We start from the raw sequence: 24,087 nt of genomic DNA, 5'->3' as shown, positions 1-24,087 counted from the left end.
TGCGACCTCCATTTACGACGCGCTCTCTCACACCTCATCAATTCCCATGGCGCGTTGGTCTGGTGGCTTCTGCGCCCCGCTATTTATACGCCCCGCTCTTCGCCAGTGTCCATCACTTCACTTTCACTCCACCACTCCACTCCACTACACCGGCGCATCGGAGGAAGAAGAAGCAGCTGCAGCTAGCAGCCATGGGGGCGAAGAAGAGAGCTGTCCTCGCGAGCCTCCTGCTCGCCACGCTGGCCACCCAGGCCTTCGTCGCTGTGTCCGCCAGGAGCGGCCCGACGGACAAGGCTACCCAAGGTGAGGAGATCTCTTCTTGTTTGTAACAGCAACTTGTGCCTTCGTAGTGTAGCTAGCCATGCATGAAGCTAGCTCTGTAGCGCTTGTACTGACAATGTCGTGGTCGTACGTGCTTGCAGATGACGTGAAGAAGCCGGACTGCGTGCCGGCCCTCGACCCGCACTCCTGGCCCGGCGGCCATCCCGGAACCACCGTGCCGCTCCCCTCGCACGGAGGCTCCTCTGGGTCGTCGTCGCCGCCTTACCATGGAGGCTCCGGCACGACGCCCTCGCACGGCAGCTCCTCCGGGTCGTCGCCGCCTTACCACGGCGGCTCCGGCACGTCGCCGTCGCACGGAGGCTCCGGCTCTATTCCTGACCCGTCGCACGGCGGGTACGGGACGCCGCCTTCGCACGGGAGCTCCGGCTCGATCCCCGACCCGTCGCACGGCGGAGGAGGCTACGGCACCACCCCAGCTGCGCCGTGGCACTCCTCCCCGACGCCGTCCACTGGCAGCGGTGGCTACGGGAGCTCACCCACCACTCCGTCGCACGATGGAGGAGCCTACGGCGGATCTACACCGTCGCACAGCAGCGGCACGGCGACGCCCACACCGTTCGTCCCCGTCGACCCCAACAGCGCCGGGACATGCGAGTAAGCCACGTCACCTGACATGCATTTCCTTTTCGCAAATATGTGTGACTGACATGCTGGGCCAGTACTTGACGCTGCACTCGTTTCTTTTCGTATGTAGCTACTGGAGGTCGCACCCCATGCAGATCTGGTCGGCGCTGGGGAGCTGGCCGAGCTCCATGAGCCACTTCTTCGGCGCGGCGGGAGGAGCCGCCGCCGGCGGGACTTCGTCGAACGTGAGCATCCAGGACGCGCTGGCCAACACCAGGACCGACGGCGCCGGCGCGCTGCTGCGGGAGGGCGCCGCGGCGCTGCTCAACTCCATGACCCGCTCCGGGTTCCCGTACACCACCGACCAGGTCAGGAGCGCCTTCGTGGCGGCGGCCGCCGGCGGCTCCGACAGCGCCGCGGCGACCCAGGCGGCGGCGTTCAAGAAGGCCAACGAGGGCAGCAAGGCGTAGATGGAGAGCTTCTATAGCTAGGACTTGTGTTGCATGCGTGCATGTGTTTGATTACGCGGGACTTTGTGTTGCTTGATTTGATGGTCTGGTTGTGTTCGTGTTGGTGTTGGTGTATTCGTGGGCTTGGATCTATCGTACGTACGTGTTGTAATGACTCGTGTTTAAGTTTTTGCAGTCTTGTACTGGTCTCAATGAATGAACTACGACAGTACCCTACTACAGTACCAAATAGCTGTGGCCTGTGGGTGTAGGTATTCAAAACTTCAAATGGAGGAATATATGCTTCTGCCACCGGAAAGAACGATTTTAAGTGTCAAAGAAAATCCAAATAAAAATTCCGCACGCCTAAATCAACATTCTATATGCAGCTGGCCAAGCTTCGTGGAGAATCGACTTTTTGTGTCCTATGTAAAAAAAGATAAAGAAATATCTCACGAGAGCTTTTATTATTTTGGAAATCGAAGAAGAGCTTTTGTTTAGCACCGAATTTTATCATTTTTACATGACATAAAGAAATATCAGTATCCCGTGAAACGATTTTGTGAGCACGTAGAAAGATACACGCACGGGCGGAACATAGTGGAGGCGAAAGTGGCTGCTGCCCCCTAAAAAGGATAAAAAAATATCTCACAAGAGCTTTTATTATTTTGAAAATGGAAGAAGAGCTTTTGTTTAGCACCGCATTTTATCATTTTTACATGACATAAAGAAATATCAGTATCCCGTGAAACGATTTTGTGAGGACATAGAAAGATACACGCACGGGCGGAGCATAGTGGAGGCGAAAGTGGCTTGCCCCCCCCCCCCCCTCCCCCCTCCAAAACGCAATATACTTTTACTACGTATTCAACCCATTAGCAGACCCAGCCGGCCAGCCCAATTTCACTTCTATTTTCCCCAGCTCAATCACATAAACCAACCGCAAACAAACACCATCGCGGCCGCTGATCCCTATGGCGAGTTAGGTCTCCCGTTGATCTCTCTCCTCGCCCCTCGATCCTCCTCCTGGCGCCGTGACGCGATCCAAGTTGGCGGTTACTACTCCGCACGCCCCCTGCGCCCATGCATGCACGCACGCGACCCGGCCACCGGCCAGCCGGGGAAACGCCATCACCGGGATAGGTATATGTTTCTGAATTCTGATCTTTTTTCCAGTTGAGAGCTGGGATGAACTAGAAGCCCATGAATCCACTGGATTGCTCAATTTGCTTCAAATATTTCATATGAAGATTTAATTTCTGATTTCAAAGCTAAAAAGAACCGAAGAGCATTTAGTAGTATCTCACATATGTTCTACCACTTTCCATTTTCTTATGCTTGTCTGATATTTTGTATGTAATTTGCCCCCTCTTATATTTTGTTCACGCTCCACCACTGAATACACGGGTGTCATTTTCTGCCGGTTTTTTTAACACTTCGAAATGTGTTTAAAATGCATCTAAAAAATCAGGAGCCTATGTTCCTGGGTGCAAAAATGCCATGTCCAGAATACTGGCTTCATTTTCTCTTTCTCTTTGTGGGCATGTTTACCTGAGCATTGCGATGATGATGTACTTCCTCACGGGCTAAGCCGATCTATTTCTAGATCAAATTATTTACGCTACTGAAATACCCTGGACCTCTGAATATTTGTGTCACCTTTTCTGCATAATGTTGCTCTCATGCAGAGAAATTGAAGAGAGGTCTACATTGGTTACGTCAAGGGCCGTTGCGATACTAGCACTAGCATGATCTTGACCATTATGAGAGTTTAATTATGCCTTTTTTGTTAGTTTAATCCGACGTTGTGTTTGTCTTTCTGCTCTTCGATCTAAGTTATTTGACAAGATAGAATCATGTTTGGCATCTCGTTTCCCACATTGAGGAGCATTTGAACGCTCTGGTCATCCATAAATTAATTATATATGATGCCCGTTGCGGCACAGAAAAATATGAAAAATTCTTAAAATTTAAAAACTTGGCACTCCATTGTGCGCCACGAGCTTCTTTCTCGGGACCTTTTTCAAAGCCTTCTTTGTCAACTCTACAGATTTCTCCATCGACTTCGACAACATCACGTGCATCTGCTCCACCGACGCCTTCATCGCCGTCGACTAAATGCAGGCTGACAACACCCATATTTACTTCCTCTGCAGTTCTTGCTCCGGAGCAACCGTGCCGCTCCTTGAGTTGGCTGCCCTCTTTGGCCGAGTTCCCAAGCTCTTCCACATCTTCAAGGTGTCCATGTGGTCGACCCTGGACGACGTCATCGTCCTCATGACCAACAACTGGAACTACCCTGGCATCTTGGTCTGGACATGCAAAGGTTTCTGGTCGCCCTCAGCATCTGTATCATCGATGTTGCGTTTCTTGGAGACTAACTCTATGGTTTCACCTGTGCTGATAGAAACACCCCTCTCGGGGTGCACGGTCTCGGACTTTTCACCCGAGCTATCGCATTTGATGACGATGGCATACCTATGGTTACCAATGTAAGGCTTGTCATTCGGCTTGATAATGAATCTGATGATTGGTGCATCATTGATGAGAGTGATGATGATGACCATAATGATGATCACAATGACAAGGAGGAGGAGGCCCATGACGATAATGGTGAGGATGAAAAAGATGCCGAGCTTGATGATGAAATCAATCGTGGCATAGTGAATCATCACAATGCTCACGTAAATGGGCATGTTTACGTGAGCATTGTGATGATTCTGTACATGCTGGCATCCAGGTATCGTCACCCCTCACGGGCTAAACTCATATCTACTCCATAATTGTTTGCGCTACATGTGTGTGTCACTTTCTCCCATGCAGAGAAATTGACTCTCATGCAAAGAAATTCAGAGAGGTCCACATTGGTTATTATCAAGGGCCGTTGCGACCAGCATGGGAGTTTAATATGCATTTCTTTTGTTAGTTTGATTTGACGGTTTGGTTGTATTGCCGCTCTTTGATATAAATCACACTTAGTTTTAAGTTTCTACGGCAAGATAGAGCATCTTGCTTCCCACATTGAGGAGCTTATACATGAGCATTGGGGAGCTTTTGCACGCTCTGTTCGTCGCCTTCCTCCAGTCTAGACGTATAAATGGGCTCGAAATTCGACAATCTCAGCACAATATAAGTAGAGAGCAGCGCAACGCGGCAAATTCGGCCCATTTATGAAGACCCGCTCAACCCTGTGGCGCATCCAAAGTTCCAAACATAATTTCTCAAGCATTTTTAGTCATCAGAGGAAGAAATAGGTCAAAAAGCCCATTTATGAAGACCCGCTCAACCCTGTGCTACTCTTTTTTTTTTGGTAACAACTCACAAACGTCCTAACGTGGAATGTACAATACTATGTACCATACCTGTAAAAATCAGACAGGAGACAAGCCTTTGTAACAGTTTCAGAGGTCAGTCTATCTAACACCAGATCCCGACAGCTGAGTCCTGTCACATTCAGGCAAAGTGTAAGCTTATTTCCCGCTGCACGTATCAGGTATCCGGATGCCGCTCAAGAGGTAGCCACCAAACGGCTTCATTCTCATGTGTGGATGAGTGCGCGATGGAAGGACCTGCAAAAAAGAGGACCACATGATTCTATCACTCACACTACTATTTCTTTCGTAAAGGAGGATGTAAGCAGACGAGTTAGCTAGCACAGATGTTCTTCCTATCTATTGCAAATTGTCTAGATGTAAACAATCCAGATATATTAGTTCGATTAATGTACTGACCTGGTATTCACGAAACCAGGGTTCAGAAATATGCAATTCGACAGCCATTTTTGATACTTTCAGGCTGCGCATGCATGTCGCAAGAGGCTGCGTGTAGATATAACTCAAGATAAGTAACAAGAAAAATGACCTTCTAGTAAAGAGAAGACTGAAATGAGGATGTCATAAACATCAAGTTAATGTGACCGCAAAATTAAAGCAATAATGTTGTCAAGCAATAGAAAATGGTGGTACAGTTACACATATCTTTTGCTGAAATTTAATCTAGAGAGCTAAGCTCTGCATTTGAATGCGGTTAACTAAAGACCAGTTGGTACGAAGAGGCTTGTTTCTTTGCCAATGTCAAGAAATATATACCTCGAGATGTTGGTGATAGACAGCAAATGGAGCCGAATAAGACAATAGTGGAAGCAGATCAGTAACCAAACTTCCTACCTCATGCTCCGGAGCAGCAACAATGAAGCTAAATTAGCACGAAACCATCATATTACTAAGGATACTGAACTCCTTACTGCAGCACTATTATAGCTTGCCTTACCTGCTGAAACCATATTCTTTCCAATATTTCATCCTCTCTGATGATGGTGTATTTCCTGCTTTAAGTGATCTGGAAGCTACTGAGGTGCGCTCAATGCCACTTCTGCAATCTACAGATCAACATGCTGTCAAGCCAAAAAAAAAAAAAAAACGTTGTTTCTTGTACAGATTTCTTCGTATTAGCTTTCCAATGGCTTACCTGACAAAGGGTTACCACTTTGATTAAGGTGCTCATCCACTGAGGGCTCAGAAACTTCTACATCAACTGTCTGTAGATTCTCAGCTGATATTGTAACAACATCAACAGATTGTGCCAGATATGACTGAGTACTCTCATCTGATACGTGACTAGGTCCGACCCCCTCACCATGAATGGTATCACTGAGAACACATGAGGCATTGCCAGGATTTCTCAAGGAGTAGAGGTCGCTAAATGGTGACTGGACAATCCTAAATGAAATGCTTATGATAATCAGTATAACTCATTAATCAGTAACTGTATATCGAACTATATAATGGAGGACTGAGAATTTTCTACTTTAATCATGATTTGTACTACTACATATGGAACTCTAGGAATGGTATCATCAATAATGCAAGAGGCATTGCCAAAGTTTTGCAAGAAACAGAGACCGCTAAATGGTGTCTGGACAATCCTGAACGGAATATTTATATTATAATAATAATGACTTACATGGTATGACTTAATAAGTATCAAGAATATGTTGAACTATATGATGGAGTGGTGGACATTTTCTACTTTAATTATGATTGCTACTGCTTCATATGGATCTCTATGACTTTAGTGTATGGAGGTACAATTCAATGAGTAATTGATGGCACACACTCAAATTTAAATTGGGGTGAAGATAGCTTAGTGTGTCATGTCTGAAATTATGAAATGAATTTTCCAACACAATTCGATTAGAAATACAGATTCTGCATAAGCTATTCAGATAATAAATATCTTATGTCCACTTTAAAATTTAAATGTCAAATGTAGAGTGTGTGGCATTAATGTGTGAACTGATGATGCCCTTTCCTGTGGTCTAGAGATTCTGTAACATAATCGCCTTTTTTCAGCATGAAAGTGTTAGGAAAACTTACCTGCTAGTCACATCGGTGCTAAAATTATACAGTCTTATAATATCTATGGAGTTGGGTGACAGTCCAAGATATGTGCTACAAACATATCCTGTGCCTATATATAATATCAAACAGAGAAAATCAATAGTAGTAACTATAACTTACAGAGGCATTATAGGATAGATGCCAGTAAAACACAAGAATCGGGTCTAATTTGAAAAGTTACATGCAGTAATAACAACCTCAAGTTGTCAGCTCCTATAGCTTCTATAATTAATAAATATGCATAGCAGAATTGCATTTTCTTGGAAAGATGCAGAGTGACTTAATGGGAATTAGTGATGACAGACAACAGGGTTTGTTTTTTCACATAATAAATATACAGAATGGCATTGACATATATTCGCTAGTAGCTTAGTGATTTAAAAAATCATGGTGTGTGATTAACAAACAGCAAGGTAACTAACTGTGTACTTTGAGGAAAATATTTTGAGCAGAGCACATATCTGCATACAGCCGAATTAATTCAATTGGATAATTTCATATAGGGGCATTAGTAACATAAGAGTGCAGCAAAATTTACCTCCCAAACGTTCAGCTACAGCTCCAACAACCAAACCTCCAACCATATCAACCACAAGCACATCTGAATATGCTCCAACATTTGCCATGGACAATAAGAGAGAAAGTACATCAAGTCGCATAAATCTGGGAGGCCTAGCAAAGGCATCATAACGAAAATAAGGGTTATAATTTTACACTTGTCTTGCTTTAATGCAACAGAACAAATACTAAAATATGTGAATATTATTATGATGGTAAGGTCAAAAACAGACTGGCGATTGACAGAAATAAAAGGGAAGGATTTACTCTATTCTATCTGCATCTTTCTTCGAATGTGTCTCACAAATGCTGCACCATACAAGGGAGAAAAAAAGGTCAGATAATTATGCACGCCTGCTGGCCAACAAAAACCTAGTTTAGTGTACTCCATGACCATAAGTATTTGGTTTGGTGGGTAAGTTTAGCCAAAACAGACTAGGCTGGCCTGCCAACTTAGATGAATAAATTTGACAGGGAAATAGAAAACAGAAGCAATCCTATATACTGAAGTAGTGTATATGTGTCTATTAATGTTGAAGAGAAATTAAAAGTAGAGCAAGGCTTCTTTTCCTAGTTGTCCCACACTCTTTACTCTAGAACAATCTTGGATTTACAATATAATTCAGCTTGTTGACTAGTTTGAACTAGCTATTTGGAAGGAAGAGCTAATTAGACCATGCATTGTTCCCTACAAAAAAGCTCAATATATAATGCTGTATATATACGATAACACCACAATATGCAAATTTCATAGCTATACATTTTAAAAATAATTGATAGTGAATCTTCCTGCTGCAGCACAAGTAGCAGAGAGATACCTTTGGGTAGATGGACGTCGCAAAAGCAATATAGGTGCATGTTTCTTCTGTTTCTTTAGTTTGTATTTCTCCTGTAATCAATATAATTTTAATTGTACAAAATCAATTCTCAAAGTTGTTCACAAGAGTAAAGAACCAACTAGACTATACGAAACTAACTTGTGACTGCAGAGTCTTCTTTCCAAATGTAGAGCTATTTGCTATCAAGGCTTCAACAATCGCGTTGCCACTTACACCATTCCTATTTTGTGAAATAACATATCGAACATAAGTCTTCATATGAAATCATGCAGAACATAGAACAGGCAAGCATCGCTGTCCACTCAAAAAACAAAGAGCAAGCTTAATAAGATTAAATCATCGCTTACCTCTTCATTGTCTCTATGTCATCACCAGATAAAGCTTGAGCTGTATTACTGTCAATGAGAGACCTATTGTCCCTATTTTCATCCAGATCTTCGATATGTTGTGTTTCATCATCATCACGAGCATCATCATCATCACAATCACCAACAACATCATCATTGTCGTCGTCGGTGTCACCGTCATCATCATAATGATCTATGTACGATAATAAAGCCACTGTCACTGGAATGAAATTAACATAATACCTTTCTTGGTTCTCATGAACAAGCATAGAATTCAAGTACAGTATAAGAATCATAAGTTTTAACCCCCATTCAACGGATCAAAACGTAACTAAAACAATTCTTCGCAACAAGCAGAGAATCACACGTGTAAATTGAACTTGTAAGTCCCAGAAGTCCACAGAACCTAGCTGCACGTCTGAGCCTGCCAAAAATGCATACAGTTTCCTCCCTGAACATTTACTCATCTCCAACAGGTTTCAGTTAATTTCATACAGGAATATGGTGTGAATGCCAGGTTTAATTTTTTCTTCAAGATTGGCAGGATTAAATTAAGTTTTGATACGATACATACTTGCTGTATACAAACCAGGTCATGCCAAAATCTCGGATGATTTCATGAAAAAAAACATGGTGTCAACACAAGGATGAAACTACAAACACTAATCTTATATGGATGTCAAGTTTGCAAGTATGTGAGGCTCATCTACATATTCCGCACAAAACTATAGGCACAAAAGTAGTGCCTCTGCACATGAGCATTGCCCAATACATTTTGAGAAGAAATTTTGGCGCACTACAGAACTTTCAGGAAACGAGAATTTTTTTTTCCCAATTTCCCATGTGACGGCCAAACATAAAAATGGGATAGGAATATCATAGAATCACATTCGAATCCAACTGGCATATTATTTGGAATCCAACTGGAATAGATTATCTGGAATTCAAGTGAATGATCTGAATTCAACTCTTATGAGACAAACAAGATGTAAACAGAAATATTCCAAAAGTAGCGGTAGATCAGGAAAAAATAAATCACCGGAGTCCGATAGCTAGCTATGTTCCTTACCAGGAGGTGGTGCGTCGGCGCAGGAGACGAGGCGGCCGAAGAAGGATTTGCCTTTGCCGGGCTCGCCTTCGCAGGGTTCGACGCGGAAGATGGAACCGAAGGGGCGGCCCACGAGCGGCTGCAAAGAGCATTCCCTCCCACCTACGTTCACCGTCCTGCGCCACGACAGGAGAAGAATGAAGAAGAAAGGTAAGGTCCACCAGATCGGCCGGTGGGGGGCAAAAAGGTTGAGGACGGGAGAATGTACGGACGCGCGGCGGGTGAGGCGGCGGAAGATGACTCTTTCGCCGTCTTTGATGTCGAGGATGACGCTGCAGCCCGCCCACGCCTCCCTGGGGATCACCGGCGGAGGCGGAGGCGGCGACATTGGTGGAGTTCGGCGGCAAAGCAGTGGAGACTGGCGAGGGGAGGCGGGAGCAGAGGGACCTGGTGGAATCCGGTGATTCCTATATGCCGACCAGGTCGGCGGCTACTCCGCGCCGCACACCCGCTGGCCGGGTTTGGGCCAGGCCCGTTTAACTGTTTTTCCTTTATCAGTTTGGTTCTCCGGTACGATTTTCCAGTCCGGTTTTCTAGTCTGTTTTTTTTTCTTTTTTCGTGTTTTTGGTGTGGTTTCCTTTATTTGGCTGGATTTCAAGATTTAAAAATGTTCAATTTTCAAAAAGTTTCAAATTTCGAAAATATTTAGATTTGGAAATTGTTCAAAATTTGAAAATATGAAGATTTGGAAACAGTTCAAATAAAAAAATGTTCGAGTTTTGAAAATATTAAGAATTTAAAATTTGTATAAATTTTGAAAATATTTAGATTTGAAAATTGGTTCAAATTTCGAAAATGTCCAGGTTCAAAATTTGTTCAAATTTTGAAAATGTTCAGTTTTAAATTTTGTTCAAATTTAAAAATGTTAAATTTTTAAAATTGTTCAAGTTCAAAAAATGTTCATATCTAACAAATGTTCACATCTACAAAAATGTTATTTTTCAGTAATAATCAGATTTTTGTAAAAATAAAAAACAGTTGAAAAAATAAAGAAAAAAGTAAAAGAAGATATTACTTGATCCTGGGCCGCGGCACAAGTTGCTGCCACAGATGGTGTGCGGCACCCATGCTCTACCGACCAAGTCGGTGGAGAGGACCGCCCGTCAAATCCGGCTTGCTTTTTACATACATCAAGGTCGGGTTGTGTGTGGTGGCCACCTGGGCTAAACTCGGGTCTTTCAGGCCCGGTGCTGAAAACATAGGTCTAGGAGGACCCTAGGTGGCGGCATATAAATTGAGCCCGAACCAGAAAATGCCCAACCTAATCCATGTGTAAATCACATGTTCTAGGAAAATGCTCGCTAGCGCGTAGCGAAGCAAACCCTATATGCCGATCAGGTCGGCGGTTGTCGCGCGCCAGCGCGGCACACCCCACGCGCACGGTATGGGCCAGCCTGGTCGGCCCAATTTGCACTTTTTCAGTTTTCTTTTTTTTTCTTTTCTGTTATGTTTCTTTTTTCTTTCTTAAGATTTAACTTTTTTGTGAAAAATGTGCATTATAAAAAAACATTTTAAATATAAATGTTCAAATTTTTTAAAAAAATCAATCTAAAAAATGTTCAAATTCATAAAAATATTCATTTTTTAAAATTGTTCAATTTAAAAAACCAATTTTTAAAATATTCAAGTTTTAAATTTGTTCAGATTTAGATTTTTAAAATATTTTTAAACTTTACAAAACTTAAGAAGAAAAAGAAAAGCAAAAGAAATAATACATCAGGAAAAAGGAAAAGTGAAAAGAGGATATGCATGCTTTCAACATCAAATTTATATGGTTTATCTTGATCCTTCATGTTTTCTTCTTCATTTTCTTCTGAAGCTTTTTTTTTTTGCCTTCTTTGAAGTTCAAGTTCATAACAAATTTAGGATTGACAAGGTCTTCTTCTTGAGTCATCTCTTTGTTTTCTTTAGCCTTCCAAGCTTGCTCTTCTTGATACCAAGGTGGTCCTAGAGGTTCCTTAGTCTTTGTACCTTGTTAGTAAAATGGTTTTATCATCTTCACCCATAATAAGAGCTTGAGTCTCAACTGTTTTATCACATTGAATTTAAACCATCCTAACATGTTTATCTAGGTGCCTAGTTGCATGTCCTAGATCATCAAAAGATTGCGTTAATTCATTTACATGAAGCATGAGATGTTTACTAAAATTATGATGGAATTGAATTTGTTGACACTTGTTGAAAGGCTTTGTTCAACTCATCAGTCGCTATTAAATTTTGGAGAACATCAACTTTATTTTCTTGGATAAGTTCAGTTGCTATACATTTTTCCTCTGTTGACTTTTCAACCTTAGACATAATTTATGGGGAGCGCTAGGGGCCGGACGCCGATCCTGGTTATCCATCGGACCCCTCTACTGCCGTCAGATGCAATCCAGATCATCCGTTCGATTCTACCAATGCATTTGTGGGCCTGTCCGTTGTTAGGTTTGATTACTTCCCTGTAACTACGTCCAATTAAATGGTTGTTCCTTCCAAAAAATTACTGATGTATTGAAACAATTCCGTATGTTTGGAAATTCCGGATTGCCTCCGACTAATGAAACAGCCCACAAATTACGTTTCCTTTTTCAGTGACAAAAACATATTTCTATCCACAGAAGCATTGTTTTTCATTACTGGAACTGGAAGCGCTATTTTTTGGGGAAAATATCTTTGCTAGAGTACAATCATGTCTGATGTAATGGATTCCCACCGTGATGAATTTAATTTTAAGGGCTAATTAACTTTGCTTCCTACGAAGAATATTGTACTTCTGTTGGCCAGCGAGATTACTTCCAAGGCAATATGAGGTTGTACCTCTGGTATTTTATTACCAACGTAGTAAAGAGGCAACAAAAAATTGTTTGCATCAACTTAGAATATAATTTTCTTGCAAAGAAAAATAGATTTTTGTTTACAGTGTAACAAACATTTATTTGCATCAACATTTGTTATGAAAAAACAAATAATTTCCTTCCAAAGGGGGATGAAACAAATGTGGCTTTTTATCATAATTGCTTCCTATATAAGATATAATTTTCTTCCATATTAAACCTTCAAGCAAATATCAAAATTTGCATCCACATAGAATAAGAATCGGTCACAAGTAAGGTTCTGGTACAGTGCACCTTTCATGGCAATGGCACACACACGGGAACACAGCCTACAAGATCATTGAAGCACTAGTACATTTCCAACGATGGTGAAGTCGATGAACATGCCGGCGAAACCATAGAATAACACTTGGTGTGTAGACGGTTGTTTTCGAGGAGGAGCAACAACAATATCAGAGTGGCACCCGCGAGCACCTGGGACGTTCTTCTACGAGGAAAATCAGAGGCTCGTCGATGACCTGCAAGAGCAACCTCATACCACACCACTGGTAGCCTTCCCTGGCTTCTGAAGTGCCTACACAAATTGGTGAAGGGCACCGAGGTACGGGAGCACACTGGTCTGCTTTGCCGGTGTGAAGAAGTTACTTGTCCAAACGCTGGTGCTTCAAACATGAGACGTTGACCATTATAATCTCGACCTCAACATGCCCATGGTAATGGTCGATGTTGGTGAAGCCAATAGATAGAACCCATCAGAAAAATGGGAGTCTTGAATGTGTTGACTTGAAATCATATGTAAAAAATGTAGGAAGCGTGAGAAAATATTTAAAATGCAATTCATTTACAAGCTAAAGAACAAATGCAAAAAAGGTAGAAGCATTTTTATGAAAACTTGCAGGAAGAAACACATAGATGCTTTGGAAGCATCAATTTTATGCCATCGCAACATAACTAGTAACATGCAGAAGCTCGAAGCCAAACATAAGTAGTACCACCTGGACAATATTTTAATTACAATGGTACTGATATGACAATAACGAAAAATAAAAAATGAAGAAGCATGGTTATATTGCACAATCTATCTAGACCGAACAAAAACCAATACCATACATAGGAAGCACAGATATTTTGAAGACAAATATTACTGATATGATGATATCTCAACATAAGTTATATGTATTGGAAGCAGAGAACTTTGAAATTGGAAGCACATATATTTCTAAGCAAGATATCAGTTCTATATCAACATAACCAATTTGTATTGCAAGAAGATATATTTTGAAGCATTTAACTAGTGCTATCTCAATATTACTCATTTGTGATGGAAGCATATAAATTTGAAAATGGAACTAACTATGCCTCCCTCCAACATGTGGGTGCATCTTCCTTGGCTATAAGAAGCATCAATATAAATTTAAGAAGCATGGTGTTATTGCCCATCCTGTAGACATTAGAGGTACATATTGGATATATATATGAACCTCCCTAGCAAAATACTATCGCAACACATGCAAGACCTAGTGAAAGCATATAAGTCTGTATTTATAAATTAAATTTGCATGCTTGCAAGTAAAGATGCAGCCATGTTGTTTTTAAAATATGTGAACAATTCAAAAGTTGGATTTTGTGAGCCTCGGTCAAGGGTACACTACAACTAGGATAAACTATGACATGAATAGACATCAATTTGAGTAAAATTATACTCATACCAACAACATAATCTATATGATCTAGCATTAGGATCCGGTATTGGAGGATCAAGTGCCATGTCTGGACTCTAGAGGTTTGTACCGTGAGATCGCACAGAAACTGGAATCCACATCAAATTAAGGATAATACGACAATAACATTGATAGAGTTTGCTGCACCTGATGCGGCTGATACCTAGATGTGCCTGCACACGATGGGAGCTTCCACAACCATGTCTACTCTGCACCTAGTTGTGGGGATTACCTCCGATCAGAGCATGGAGATGGGGATGGGCGCGCGGGAGGACAGTGAACGACGAAACCACGAGCAGGATACGCCGGCCGGTTCCACGCCGGCCACGACTCCCCACGTCAGGATGGCATGCCTGCCGGCGACGGAGTCGTTCGGGGTGGAGGTGCAGGTGACGCCTCGGATCGGAGGACGCGGTGCGACGTGGAGAGGTGAGGCACAGAATCGCGGCGGAGAGAAGAGGCGCCGAGCAGCAGATCGATCTGCTGGAGCTAGGCCTCACCTGCCGGAAATTTGGGGATTTAGGTAGGCGCTGGATTAACGGGGCTAAATATGTTTTTTATTTTCCTGGGAAGCAATGCTAGGCCGTACGATGGAAACGAAATGGACAGCATCCAAGAGATCCGACGAGTTCGTTTTCATCGGACTACGGTAGATAGCGTTTACCATAATTTATGGTGTTGTAAAGGACATGCCTTTATTTGGTTCAGTTTCTCCATCTGGGTTGTACTGTTCATCATTATAAGCTTTTTTTTTTTTTTTTTGCGAGGAAACCACTGATTATATTGAAAAAAGAGTTACAGAAAAGAACACCAGAAAGCTAGAAATAACACACAGGTCCTTTCAAAAAGGTTCAAACATTGCTGCACTGCTAATGTATTCAAAGATCCTCCTACAGTTGACTCAATCATTTTCTTGGTCTCATTAGTAAGTTCATTATAAAAATAGTGGAGAATTGAATAATCAAGAAAACCGTGATTGGAAATGCTCATAAGTAGCCTAGAGAATCTTTCCCAGGTTCGTGCAAAACTCTCCCCAATATTCTTGAAGAAATATGTTATATCACATTTAATTTGCTGCATATTATCAAATGAAGTATTTTTTTTTGCATAAACTCTCTAATACAATCCACCAACTAGTTATTATAGAATTATAAGGCATCGATTTCAACCTGGTATATGCCTTATATTTCAGGTACCAACGGAATATTTCAAGAAGGACAAACTCTTTGGGTAGTCACGCTGGTCAAGAAGTATCAGAAATATTATACTCCCTCCGTTCCTTTCTATAGTGCCTATTGTTTTTTGGCACGGAAATTAGCGCAAGCAAATTTATTGACACAAAACCCCCCAGCGCTATTTGAGAGAAAAAAAGGAAACCGGAAACAGATCGGAGACGTGATCTCGCTCCCTACGCGCGGCCTACTCCTTCCTAATCTCACGTGATCCGTATTTGCTATTTCCTTAACAGTACGCGTGCGTGATCTACTCCTTCCTAATCTCACGTCCAGATTTTCTCTACGTGATTGCATACCAGATTTTCTCAACGTGAACAGATTTGTTCCAGATTTTCTGGACGGAAACAAATCGGTGGAAGGGGTTATTTGCAAGAAAACACAGCTTTCCTCTTATATTCTGAAACAATTGCGAAAAAACAATAGGCATTATAGAAAGGAACGGAGGGAGTACATTTTACCCAAGTGATGATATGGATCTTCATCTTGTTTCTGCAAAAGCAATATATTTCATCATATAAATAAGTTTAGAATTAATAATATTATATTACATGCCTTCTAGATCACGATAAAGTATAGGTTGTCTTAGAGCATATGCAGAAGAAGCACCACCTTCTCTTAGTGTTTTCTCAGGCTTCCCTAGCTTCTGCGTAATGGATAGTCCTTTCATCAAAGAACTCAAACTACTAGGCAATGGTGCCAGAAAATAGCTTGATGGCCTACAAGAGCGTAGGTTCATCAAAGCATGTTTTCGTGGAAGTATTAATTCCAGATTTTATATTGATCCCAACAAAGAGCTTAGGGAAGTTATCTAAGGCGTTTATGTCTCGCTCAAGGTCTCGGTAGTCTTGAGGGAATTCACTGCAAGAATTGAGATGTAAATGGGTGAGTGTAAATGGATGAATGTTGAGTATTGAACAATGCAAAAGTAAAGAACATAAAAGTAAATAGTACGAATGATGTTTGGAGTTTACTGCAAATGAAAGGCTAGGCACGGAGAGATACGGTTCATGGTGACAGTAAACGTGCCAGGTGGAAAAAATGATGTAACTGATTATGATACTTCTTATAATATGCAAGTAGGGGAGCAACCTGTATGATAGTTAAGACTCTTCTTGGTAGATTCACTTGACTCCAATGCTCCTTTTTTCCTGTTACCACAAACCATGGCCAGCACAACAATTAAGTTCATGAGACCAGATCAATGCTTTAAACTTAATGGTTCCTCGTATTACTTGAGTTATAATAGCTCCTCTTTGATATTGGCTGTGTCACTTAGGGTTTACCGATTCACTAGCAAACAAGTTCATGTCTATGAGATCTTATCTGGACCCTTAAATTAGACAACATACATTATGCAAACATAAACAATCTTTCTCACATAGAATAATCACAACGATAATCAGAAATAGATGGAATTTAATGTAGGCACATCACATCTCACCCACCCCCTACATCTCCCACGTCTATGCGGGTTTACTCGCACATGATAGGAGAATAGCACAATGATATGGATCATAATGTAAATAGGGTTCATATTGATATTACTGTAGAAAGCCACAATAAGAAGGAAGATCGAATCCAATACAAACTGAAATATGGATAGAGTCTCAAACGCTAATCTTACAAGTGTTAATCTCTCTCTTTCTAGTACTATAAGGGGAATGATGGATGAATGAATGATCCATAGGTTGGGGATCTTGGAGAGGATCGATGGAATTCTTCTTCTCCTTTAGATCTCTTCTTCCTCTCTTCTCAAATGGTATGTGACGGATGTTTGTCTCTTCTCGATATGCTTCCTTCCCGGAAAGTTATTGTATTGATTTGGTGAAGGAAGTGGAGTATGGTACGGGTGGGCCATGTGGGCGAGCCGTGCCTGTACTGATGCTTTTTAAGGTTACATAATCCTCGAATCAGAAAGTATTCAATTAGATATTTGCTTGAGTTGTTCTAATCTGGTCGCCAAAGGAGGAGGCCTAGGAGGCGCATCTGGTGGATCCTCTCCGTGCGGAGGTGAAGCTCCTATGGGTGCATGGCGGTGGCGCTCTCGGCGACAGACACATGCGATGGGTTGGCAATGGGATGCGGCGGCCTAGACCGTGGATGTGCGGCAGCGTGGCGATCGCCGCCGACTGGCCGGGCAAGCCCAATCTAGATAGTGCTCTGGCTCAATATGGGCCGCAGTTGATACACGTACCTCGTCGGCCCTAGGGGTGATGGTTGGGTGTGTGGTGACCGTGGGAAGCACGTTGCTCATACGTCGCTGGTGTGCCTGCTGTTTCCTACTACGGTGGAGGTTCTAAACCTCATTCGTTGTCGATGGGCGACGGATGCCTGTGTGGGGGTGATGTCTACGCATGCTTCTATTCCTGTAGATAGTGTTGTGCCTCCAAGAGCAGAGGTTTGTAGAACATCAGCAAGTTTCCCTTAAGTGAATCACCCAAGGTTTATCGAACTCAGGGAGGTAGAGGTCAGAGATATTCCTCTCAAGCAACCCTGCAATTAAGATACAAGAAGTCTCTTGTGTCCCCAACACACCTAATACACTTGTCGATGTATAGGTGCACTAGTTCGGCGAAGAGATAGTAAAACACAGGTGGTATAGATGGTGGTAATATTGCAGGAAGTAAAGATGCGATAGAAACAAGAAACAAGCGATGTTTGCAGTATTTGGAAACAAGGCCTAGGGATCATACTTTCACTAGTGGACACTCTCAACATTGATCACATAACAAATAAATAACTTCTCATCACTTGTGCTACATACACTCTCTTTTTGATAACAAACACCATTCATTGTGTAGGGCTACAAGAGCTCCCTCAAGCCGGAGTTAACAAGCTCCACAACATTCGGAGTTCATATTTAAGTAACCTCTAGAGCATAATAGACCGTTGCAATTTAGACCGAGTACTAACATAGCATACACACTGTCAACAATAGCTATGAAAGGGGGAATAGATCGCATCAATACTAAAATAGTAATAGTTAACTTCATAATCTACAAGAGATTACAATCATAACCTACACCAAGTACTACATGATGCACACACTGTCAACATTACATCATGAAGGAGGAATAGACTACTTTAATAACATCACTAGAGTAGAACATAGATTAATAGTGATACAAAGCTCATCATATGGATCTCAATCATGTAAAGCACCTCATGAGATCATTGTATTGAGGTACATGAGAGAGATTAACCACATAGCTACCGGTAAAGCCCTTAGCCTCGAGGGAGAACTACTCCCTCCTCATCATAGGAGACAACAATGGCGATGAAGATGGCGGTGGTGTCGATGGAGATGCCTTCCGGGGACAATTCCCCGTCCCGGCAGCGTGCCGGAACAGAGACTTCTGTCCCCCGAACTTGGCTTCGCGATGGCGGCGGCTGCGTAACTTTTCTCGTCCCGTGGCATATCCTTTTAGGGTTTTCGAGGCGGAGAGAATATATAGGCGGAAGGGCAGCCTCGGAGGGGCCAGGGGGTGGCCTCCCCACCAGGTGGCGCGGCCAGGGGGCCACCCGCGCCGCCTTATGGTGTGGGCCCCTGATACGTCTCCAACGTATCGATAATTTCTTGTGTTCCATGCCACATTATTGATGTTATCTACATGTTTTATGCACACTTTATATCATATTCGTGCATTTTCTGGAACTAACCTATTAACAAGATGCCGAAGTGCCGATTCTTGTCTTCTGCTGTTTTTGGTTTCAGAAATCCTAGTACAGAAATATTCTCGGAATTGGACGAAATAAAAGCCCGGAGGCCTATTTTCTCACGAAGCTTCCGGAAGTCCGAAGGAGAGACGAAGAGGGGCCACGGGGTGGCCAAACCCTAGGGCGGCGCGGCCCCACCCCGGCCGCGCCGGCCCGTGGTTTGGGCCCCCTGTGCCGCCTCTTGACTTGCCCTTCCGCCTACAAATAGCCTCCGTGACGAAACCCCCAGTGCCGAGAGCCACGATACGGAAAACGTTACGGAGACGCCGTCGCCGCCGATCCCATCTCGGGGGATCCTGGAGATCGCCTCCGGCACCCTGCCGGGGAGGGGAATCATCTCCCGGAGGACTCTACACCGCCATGGTCGCCTCCGGAGTGATGAGTGAGTAGTCTACCCCTGGACTATGGGTCCATAGCAGTAGCTAGATGGTTGTCTTCTCCCCATTGTGCTATCATTGTCGGATCTTGTGAGCTGCCTATCATGATCAAGATCATCTATATGTAATTCTATATGTTGCGTTTGTTGGGATCCGATGAATAGAGAATACTTGTTATGTTGATTATCAAAGTTATGCTTATGTGTTGTTTATGATCTTGCATGCTCTCCGTTATTAGTAGATGCTCCGGCCAAGTAGATGCTTTTAACTCCAAGAGGGAGTACTTATGCTCGATAGTGGGTTCATGCTCGCATTGACACCGGGACAGATGATGAGAAAGTTCTAAGGTTGTGTTGTGCTTGTTGCCACTAGGGATAAAACATTGATGCTATGTCTAAGGATGTAGTTGTTGATTACATTACGCACCATACTTAATGCAATTGTCTCGTTGCTTGCAACTTAATACTGGAGGGGTTCGGATGATAACTTCGAAGGTGGACTTTTTAGGCATAGATGCGGTTGGATGGCGGTCTATGTACTTTGTCGTAATGCCCAATTAAATCTCACTATACTCATCATGATATGTATGTGCATTGTCATGCTCTCTTTATTTGTCAATTGCCCAACTGTAATTTGTTCACCCAACATGCTGTTCGTCTTATGGGAGAGACACCTCTAGTGAACTGTGGACCCCGGTCCAATTCTCTTTACTGAAATACAATCTACTGCAATACTTGTTTCTACTGTTTTCTCTGCAAACAATCATCTTCCACACAATACGGTTAATCCTTTGTTACAGCAAGCCGGTGAGATTGACAATCTCACTGTTTCGTTGGGGCAAAGTAGCTTGGTTGTGTTGTGCAGGTTCCACGTTGGCGCCGGAATCTCTGGTGTTGCGCCGCACTACATCCCGCCGCCATCAACCTTCAACGTGCTTCTTGGCTCCTCCTGGTTCGATAAACCTTGGTTTCTTTCTCGAGGGAAAACTTGCTCGCTGTGCGCATCATACCTTCCTCTTGGGGTTGCCCAACGAACGTGTGAAATACACGCCATCAAGCTCTTTTTCCGGCGCCGTTGCCGGGGAGATCAAGACACGCTGCAAGGGGAGTCTCCACTTCTCAATCTCTTTACTTTGTTTTTGTCTTGCTTTATTTTATTTACTACTTTGTTTGCTGCACTAAATCAAAATACAAAAAAATTAGTTGCTAGTTTTACTTTATTTGCTATCTTGTTTGCTATATCAAAAACACAAAAAAAATTAAGTTTACCTGCATTCACTTTACTTATTTCATCATGTTTCCTTTTAATTTTACCACAAAAGACATACCGGTAGGACGTGGGTCTATAGTTGGGAGAAATAATATAGAAGAATTTTTCAACCACGTTAGTACCACTGAAAATTTTGAAGATAGACACTTGGTAGACCTTGCGCCTACTTATGAAATTGCTGCTGCGCATTTAGTTCACCTGTTGGAAACTAAATTTGTTAATCTTAATCCTATAATCCAACACATGTTTTTCACACTTGGCGATATGGAAGAGGGGGAAAAGAAAGATTTTGTATTAGAAACCCTTCTTAGAGAATTTAGTGGTCTAGCAAGAGAAGCTAGAAAGGTGTTTGCTAAATTTAATATGCTTGGTTCTCCTACTAATTTTGTTAGTCTCCTTGAAAAGATGGATATGGATAGAATAAGATACACTAATAATATTGATGATGGAGAGGAGATCAAAGCACCAATACCATGCAAGCTCCTAGCTATGAATGATGCACTAGAAAATAATTATGCTTGGCTTGTTCCAGAAAATTTGTTTGATGAGAGTAGCACACCTAAGACTAATGAAAAGGGAGATGCTAAAACTTATGTATCTAATATAATATGCCTAGTTGAGAAAACTCCACACCTCGCTGAGAATGCACCACCCTTCGATAATACTTGATACACACTTTCTGCGCCTAGCTGAAAGGCGTTAAAGAAAAGCGCTTATGGGAGACAACCCATGTTTTTACCTACAGTACTTTGTTTTTATTTTGTGTCTTGGAAGTTGTTTACTACTGTAGCAACCTCTCCTTATCTTAGTTTTGAGTTTTGTTGTGCCAAGTTAAGCCGTTGATAGAAAAGTAAGTACTAGATTTGGATTACTGCGCAGTTCCAGATTTCTTTGCTGTCACGAATCTGAGCCCACTGCCCTGCAGGAAGCTCAGAAAATTATGCCAATTTACGTGCATGATCCTCAGATATGTACGCAACTTTCATTCAATTTGAGCATTTTCATTTGAGCAAGTCTGGTGCCATTTTAAAATTCGTCAATACGAACTGTTCTGTTTTGACAGATTCTGCCTTTTATTTCGCATTGCCTCTTTCGCTATGTTGGATGAATTTCTTTGATCCACTAATGTCCAGTAGCATTATGCAATGTCCAGAAGTGTTAAGAATGAGTGTGTCACCTCTGAATATGTCAATTTATATTGTGCACTAACCCTCTAATGAGTTGTTTCGAGTTTGGTGTGGAGGAAGTTTTCAAGGATCAAGAGAGGAGTATGATGCAACATGATCAAGGAGAGTGAAAGCTCTAAGCTTGGGGATGCACCCGGTGGTTCACCCCTGCATATATCAAGAAGACTCAAGCGTCTAAGCTTGGGGATGCCCAAGGCATCCCCTTCTTCATCAACAAATTATCAGGTTCCTCCCTTGAAACTACATTTTTATTCGGCCACATCTTATGTGCTTTTTCTTGGAGCGTCGGTTTGTTTTAGTTTTTGTTTTGTTTGAATAAAATGGATCCTAGCATTCACTTTATGGGAGAGATACACACTCCGCTGTAGCATATGGACAAATATGTCCTTGGTTTCTACTCATAGTATTCATGGCGAAGTTTCTCCTTCGTTAAATTGTTATATGGTTGGAATTGGAAAATGATACATGTAGTAATTGCTATAAATGTTTTGGGTAATGTGATACTTGGCAATTGTTGTGTTCATGTTTAAGCTCTTGCATCATATGCTTTGCACCCATTAATGAAGAAATACATAGAGCATGCTAAAATTTGGTTTGCATATTTGGTTTCTCTAAGGTCTAGATAATTTCTAGTTTTGAGTTTGAACAACAAGGAAGACGGTATAGAGTATTATAATGCTTTCAATATGTCTTTTATGTGAGTTTTGCTGTACTAGTTCATCCTTGTGTTTGCCTCAAATAACCTTGCTAGCCTAAACCTTGTATCGAGAGGGAATACTTCTCATGCATCCAAAATACTTGAGCCAACCACTATGCCATTTGTGTCCACCATACCTACCTACTACATGGTATTTTCCAGCCATTCCAAAGTAAATTGCTTGAGTGCTACCTTTAAAATTCCATCATTCACCTTTGCAATATATAGCTCATGGGACAAATAGCTTAAAAACTATTGTGGTATTGAATATGTAATTATGCACTTTATCTCTTATTAAGTTGCTTGTTGTGCGATAACCATGTTTACTGGGGAACGCCATCAACTCGTTGTTGAATTTCATGTGAGTTGCTATGCATGTTCGTCTTGTCCGAAGTAAGGGCGATCTACACCGAGTTGAATGGTTTGAGCATGCATATTGTGAGAGAAGAACATTGGGCCGCTAACTAAAGCCATGTTCCATGGTGGAAGTTTCAGTTTTGGACAAACATCCTCAAATCTCTAATGAGAAAAGAATTAATTGTTGTTGAATGCTTAAAGCATTAAAAGAGGAGTCCATTATCTCGTTGTCTATGTTGTCCCGGTATGGATGTCTAAGTTGAGAATAATCAAAAGCGAGAAATCCAAATGCGAGCTTTCTCCTTAGACCTTTGTACAGGCGGCATAGAGGTACCCCTTTGTGATACTTGGTTAAAGCATATGTATTGCGGTGATAATCCAGGTAGTCCAAGCTAATTAGGACAAGGTGCGAGCACTACTAGTACACTATGCATGAGGCTTGCAACTTATAAGATATAATTTACATGATGCATATGCTTTATTACTACCGTTGACAAAATTGTTTCATGTTTTCAAAATCAAAGCTCTAGCACAAATATAGCAATCGATGCTTTTCCTCTATGAGGACCATTCTTTTACTTTTATTGTTGAGTCAGTTCACCTATTTCTCTCCACCTCAAGAAGCAAACACTTGTGTGAACTGTGCATTGATTCTTACATACTTGCTTATTGCACTTATTATATTACTCTATGTTGACAATATCCATGAGATATATATGTTACAAGTTGAAAGCAACCGCTGAAACTTAATCTTCTTTTGTGTTGCTTCAATACCTTTACTTCGAATTATTGCTTTATGAGTTAACTCTTATGCAAGACTTATTGATGCTTGTCTTGAAATGCTATTCATGAAAAGTCTTTGCTTTATGATTCACTTGTTTACTCATGTCATACACATTGTTTTGATCGCTGCATTCTCTACATATGCTTTACAAATAGTATGATCAAGTTTATGATGGCATGTCACTCCAGAAATTATCTTTGTTATCGTTTTACCTGCTCGGGACGAGCAGAACTAAGCTTGGGGATGCTGATACGTCTCCAACGTATCGATAATTTCTTGTGTTCCATGCCACATTATTGATGTTATCTACATGTTTTATGC

At 42.0% G+C, this 24,087-nt stretch overlaps 2 protein-coding genes across 2 annotated transcripts; one reads left to right on the top strand and one right to left on the bottom strand.

Annotated features, from left to right (window-relative positions):
• Positions 1–191: 191 nt before the first annotated feature.
• On the top strand, positions 192–1,376 carry LOC124659024 (protodermal factor 1-like). Its single transcript, XM_047196991.1, has 3 exons — positions 192–303; positions 423–936; positions 1,037–1,376. The coding sequence occupies exons 1-3, from the start codon at positions 192–194 to the stop codon at positions 1,374–1,376; spliced, it is 966 nt and encodes a 321-aa protein (XP_047052947.1).
• Positions 1,377–4,719: 3,343 nt separating this feature from the next.
• On the bottom strand, positions 4,720–9,934 carry LOC124668510 (tRNA (adenine(58)-N(1))-methyltransferase non-catalytic subunit trm6-like). The gene is made up of 13 exons (XM_047205632.1): positions 9,819–9,934; positions 9,562–9,722; positions 8,499–8,634; positions 8,290–8,371; positions 8,131–8,201; positions 7,580–7,621; positions 7,293–7,417; positions 6,731–6,824; positions 5,823–6,073; positions 5,625–5,733; positions 5,444–5,549; positions 5,087–5,173; positions 4,720–4,924 (listed from the first exon to the last, which is right to left on the bottom strand). The coding sequence occupies exons 1-13, from the start codon at positions 9,932–9,934 to the stop codon at positions 4,826–4,828; spliced, it is 1,479 nt and encodes a 492-aa protein (XP_047061588.1). The 3' UTR covers positions 4,720–4,825.
• Positions 9,935–24,087: the final 14,153 nt, after the last annotated feature.

This window comes from Lolium rigidum, chromosome 6, assembly GCF_022539505.1.
Source record: "Lolium rigidum isolate FL_2022 chromosome 6, APGP_CSIRO_Lrig_0.1, whole genome shotgun sequence".
NCBI lineage: Eukaryota > Viridiplantae > Streptophyta > Magnoliopsida > Poales > Poaceae > Lolium > Lolium rigidum.
This window is presented reverse-complemented; position numbering and strand designations above follow the sequence as displayed.

Coding starts and splice junctions, on each gene's coding strand:
- LOC124668510 (XM_047205632.1), bottom strand. CDS start 9,934: ATGTCGCCGCCTCCGCCTCCGCCGGTGATCCCCAGGGAGGCGTGGGCG. Junction 9,723..9,818: donor CGCCGCCTCACCCGCCGCGC/GTCCGTACATTC, acceptor GTCGTGGCGCAG/GACGGTGAACGTAGGTGGGA. Junction 5,550..5,624: donor AAAGAATATGGTTTCAGCAG/GTAAGGCAAGCT, acceptor GTGCTAATTTAG/CTTCATTGTTGCTGCTCCGG.
- LOC124659024 (XM_047196991.1), top strand. CDS start 192: ATGGGGGCGAAGAAGAGAGCTGTCCTCGCGAGCCTCCTGCTCGCCACG. Junction 304..422: donor GACGGACAAGGCTACCCAAG/GTGAGGAGATCT, acceptor ACGTGCTTGCAG/ATGACGTGAAGAAGCCGGAC. Junction 937..1,036: donor AACAGCGCCGGGACATGCGA/GTAAGCCACGTC, acceptor TTTCGTATGTAG/CTACTGGAGGTCGCACCCCA.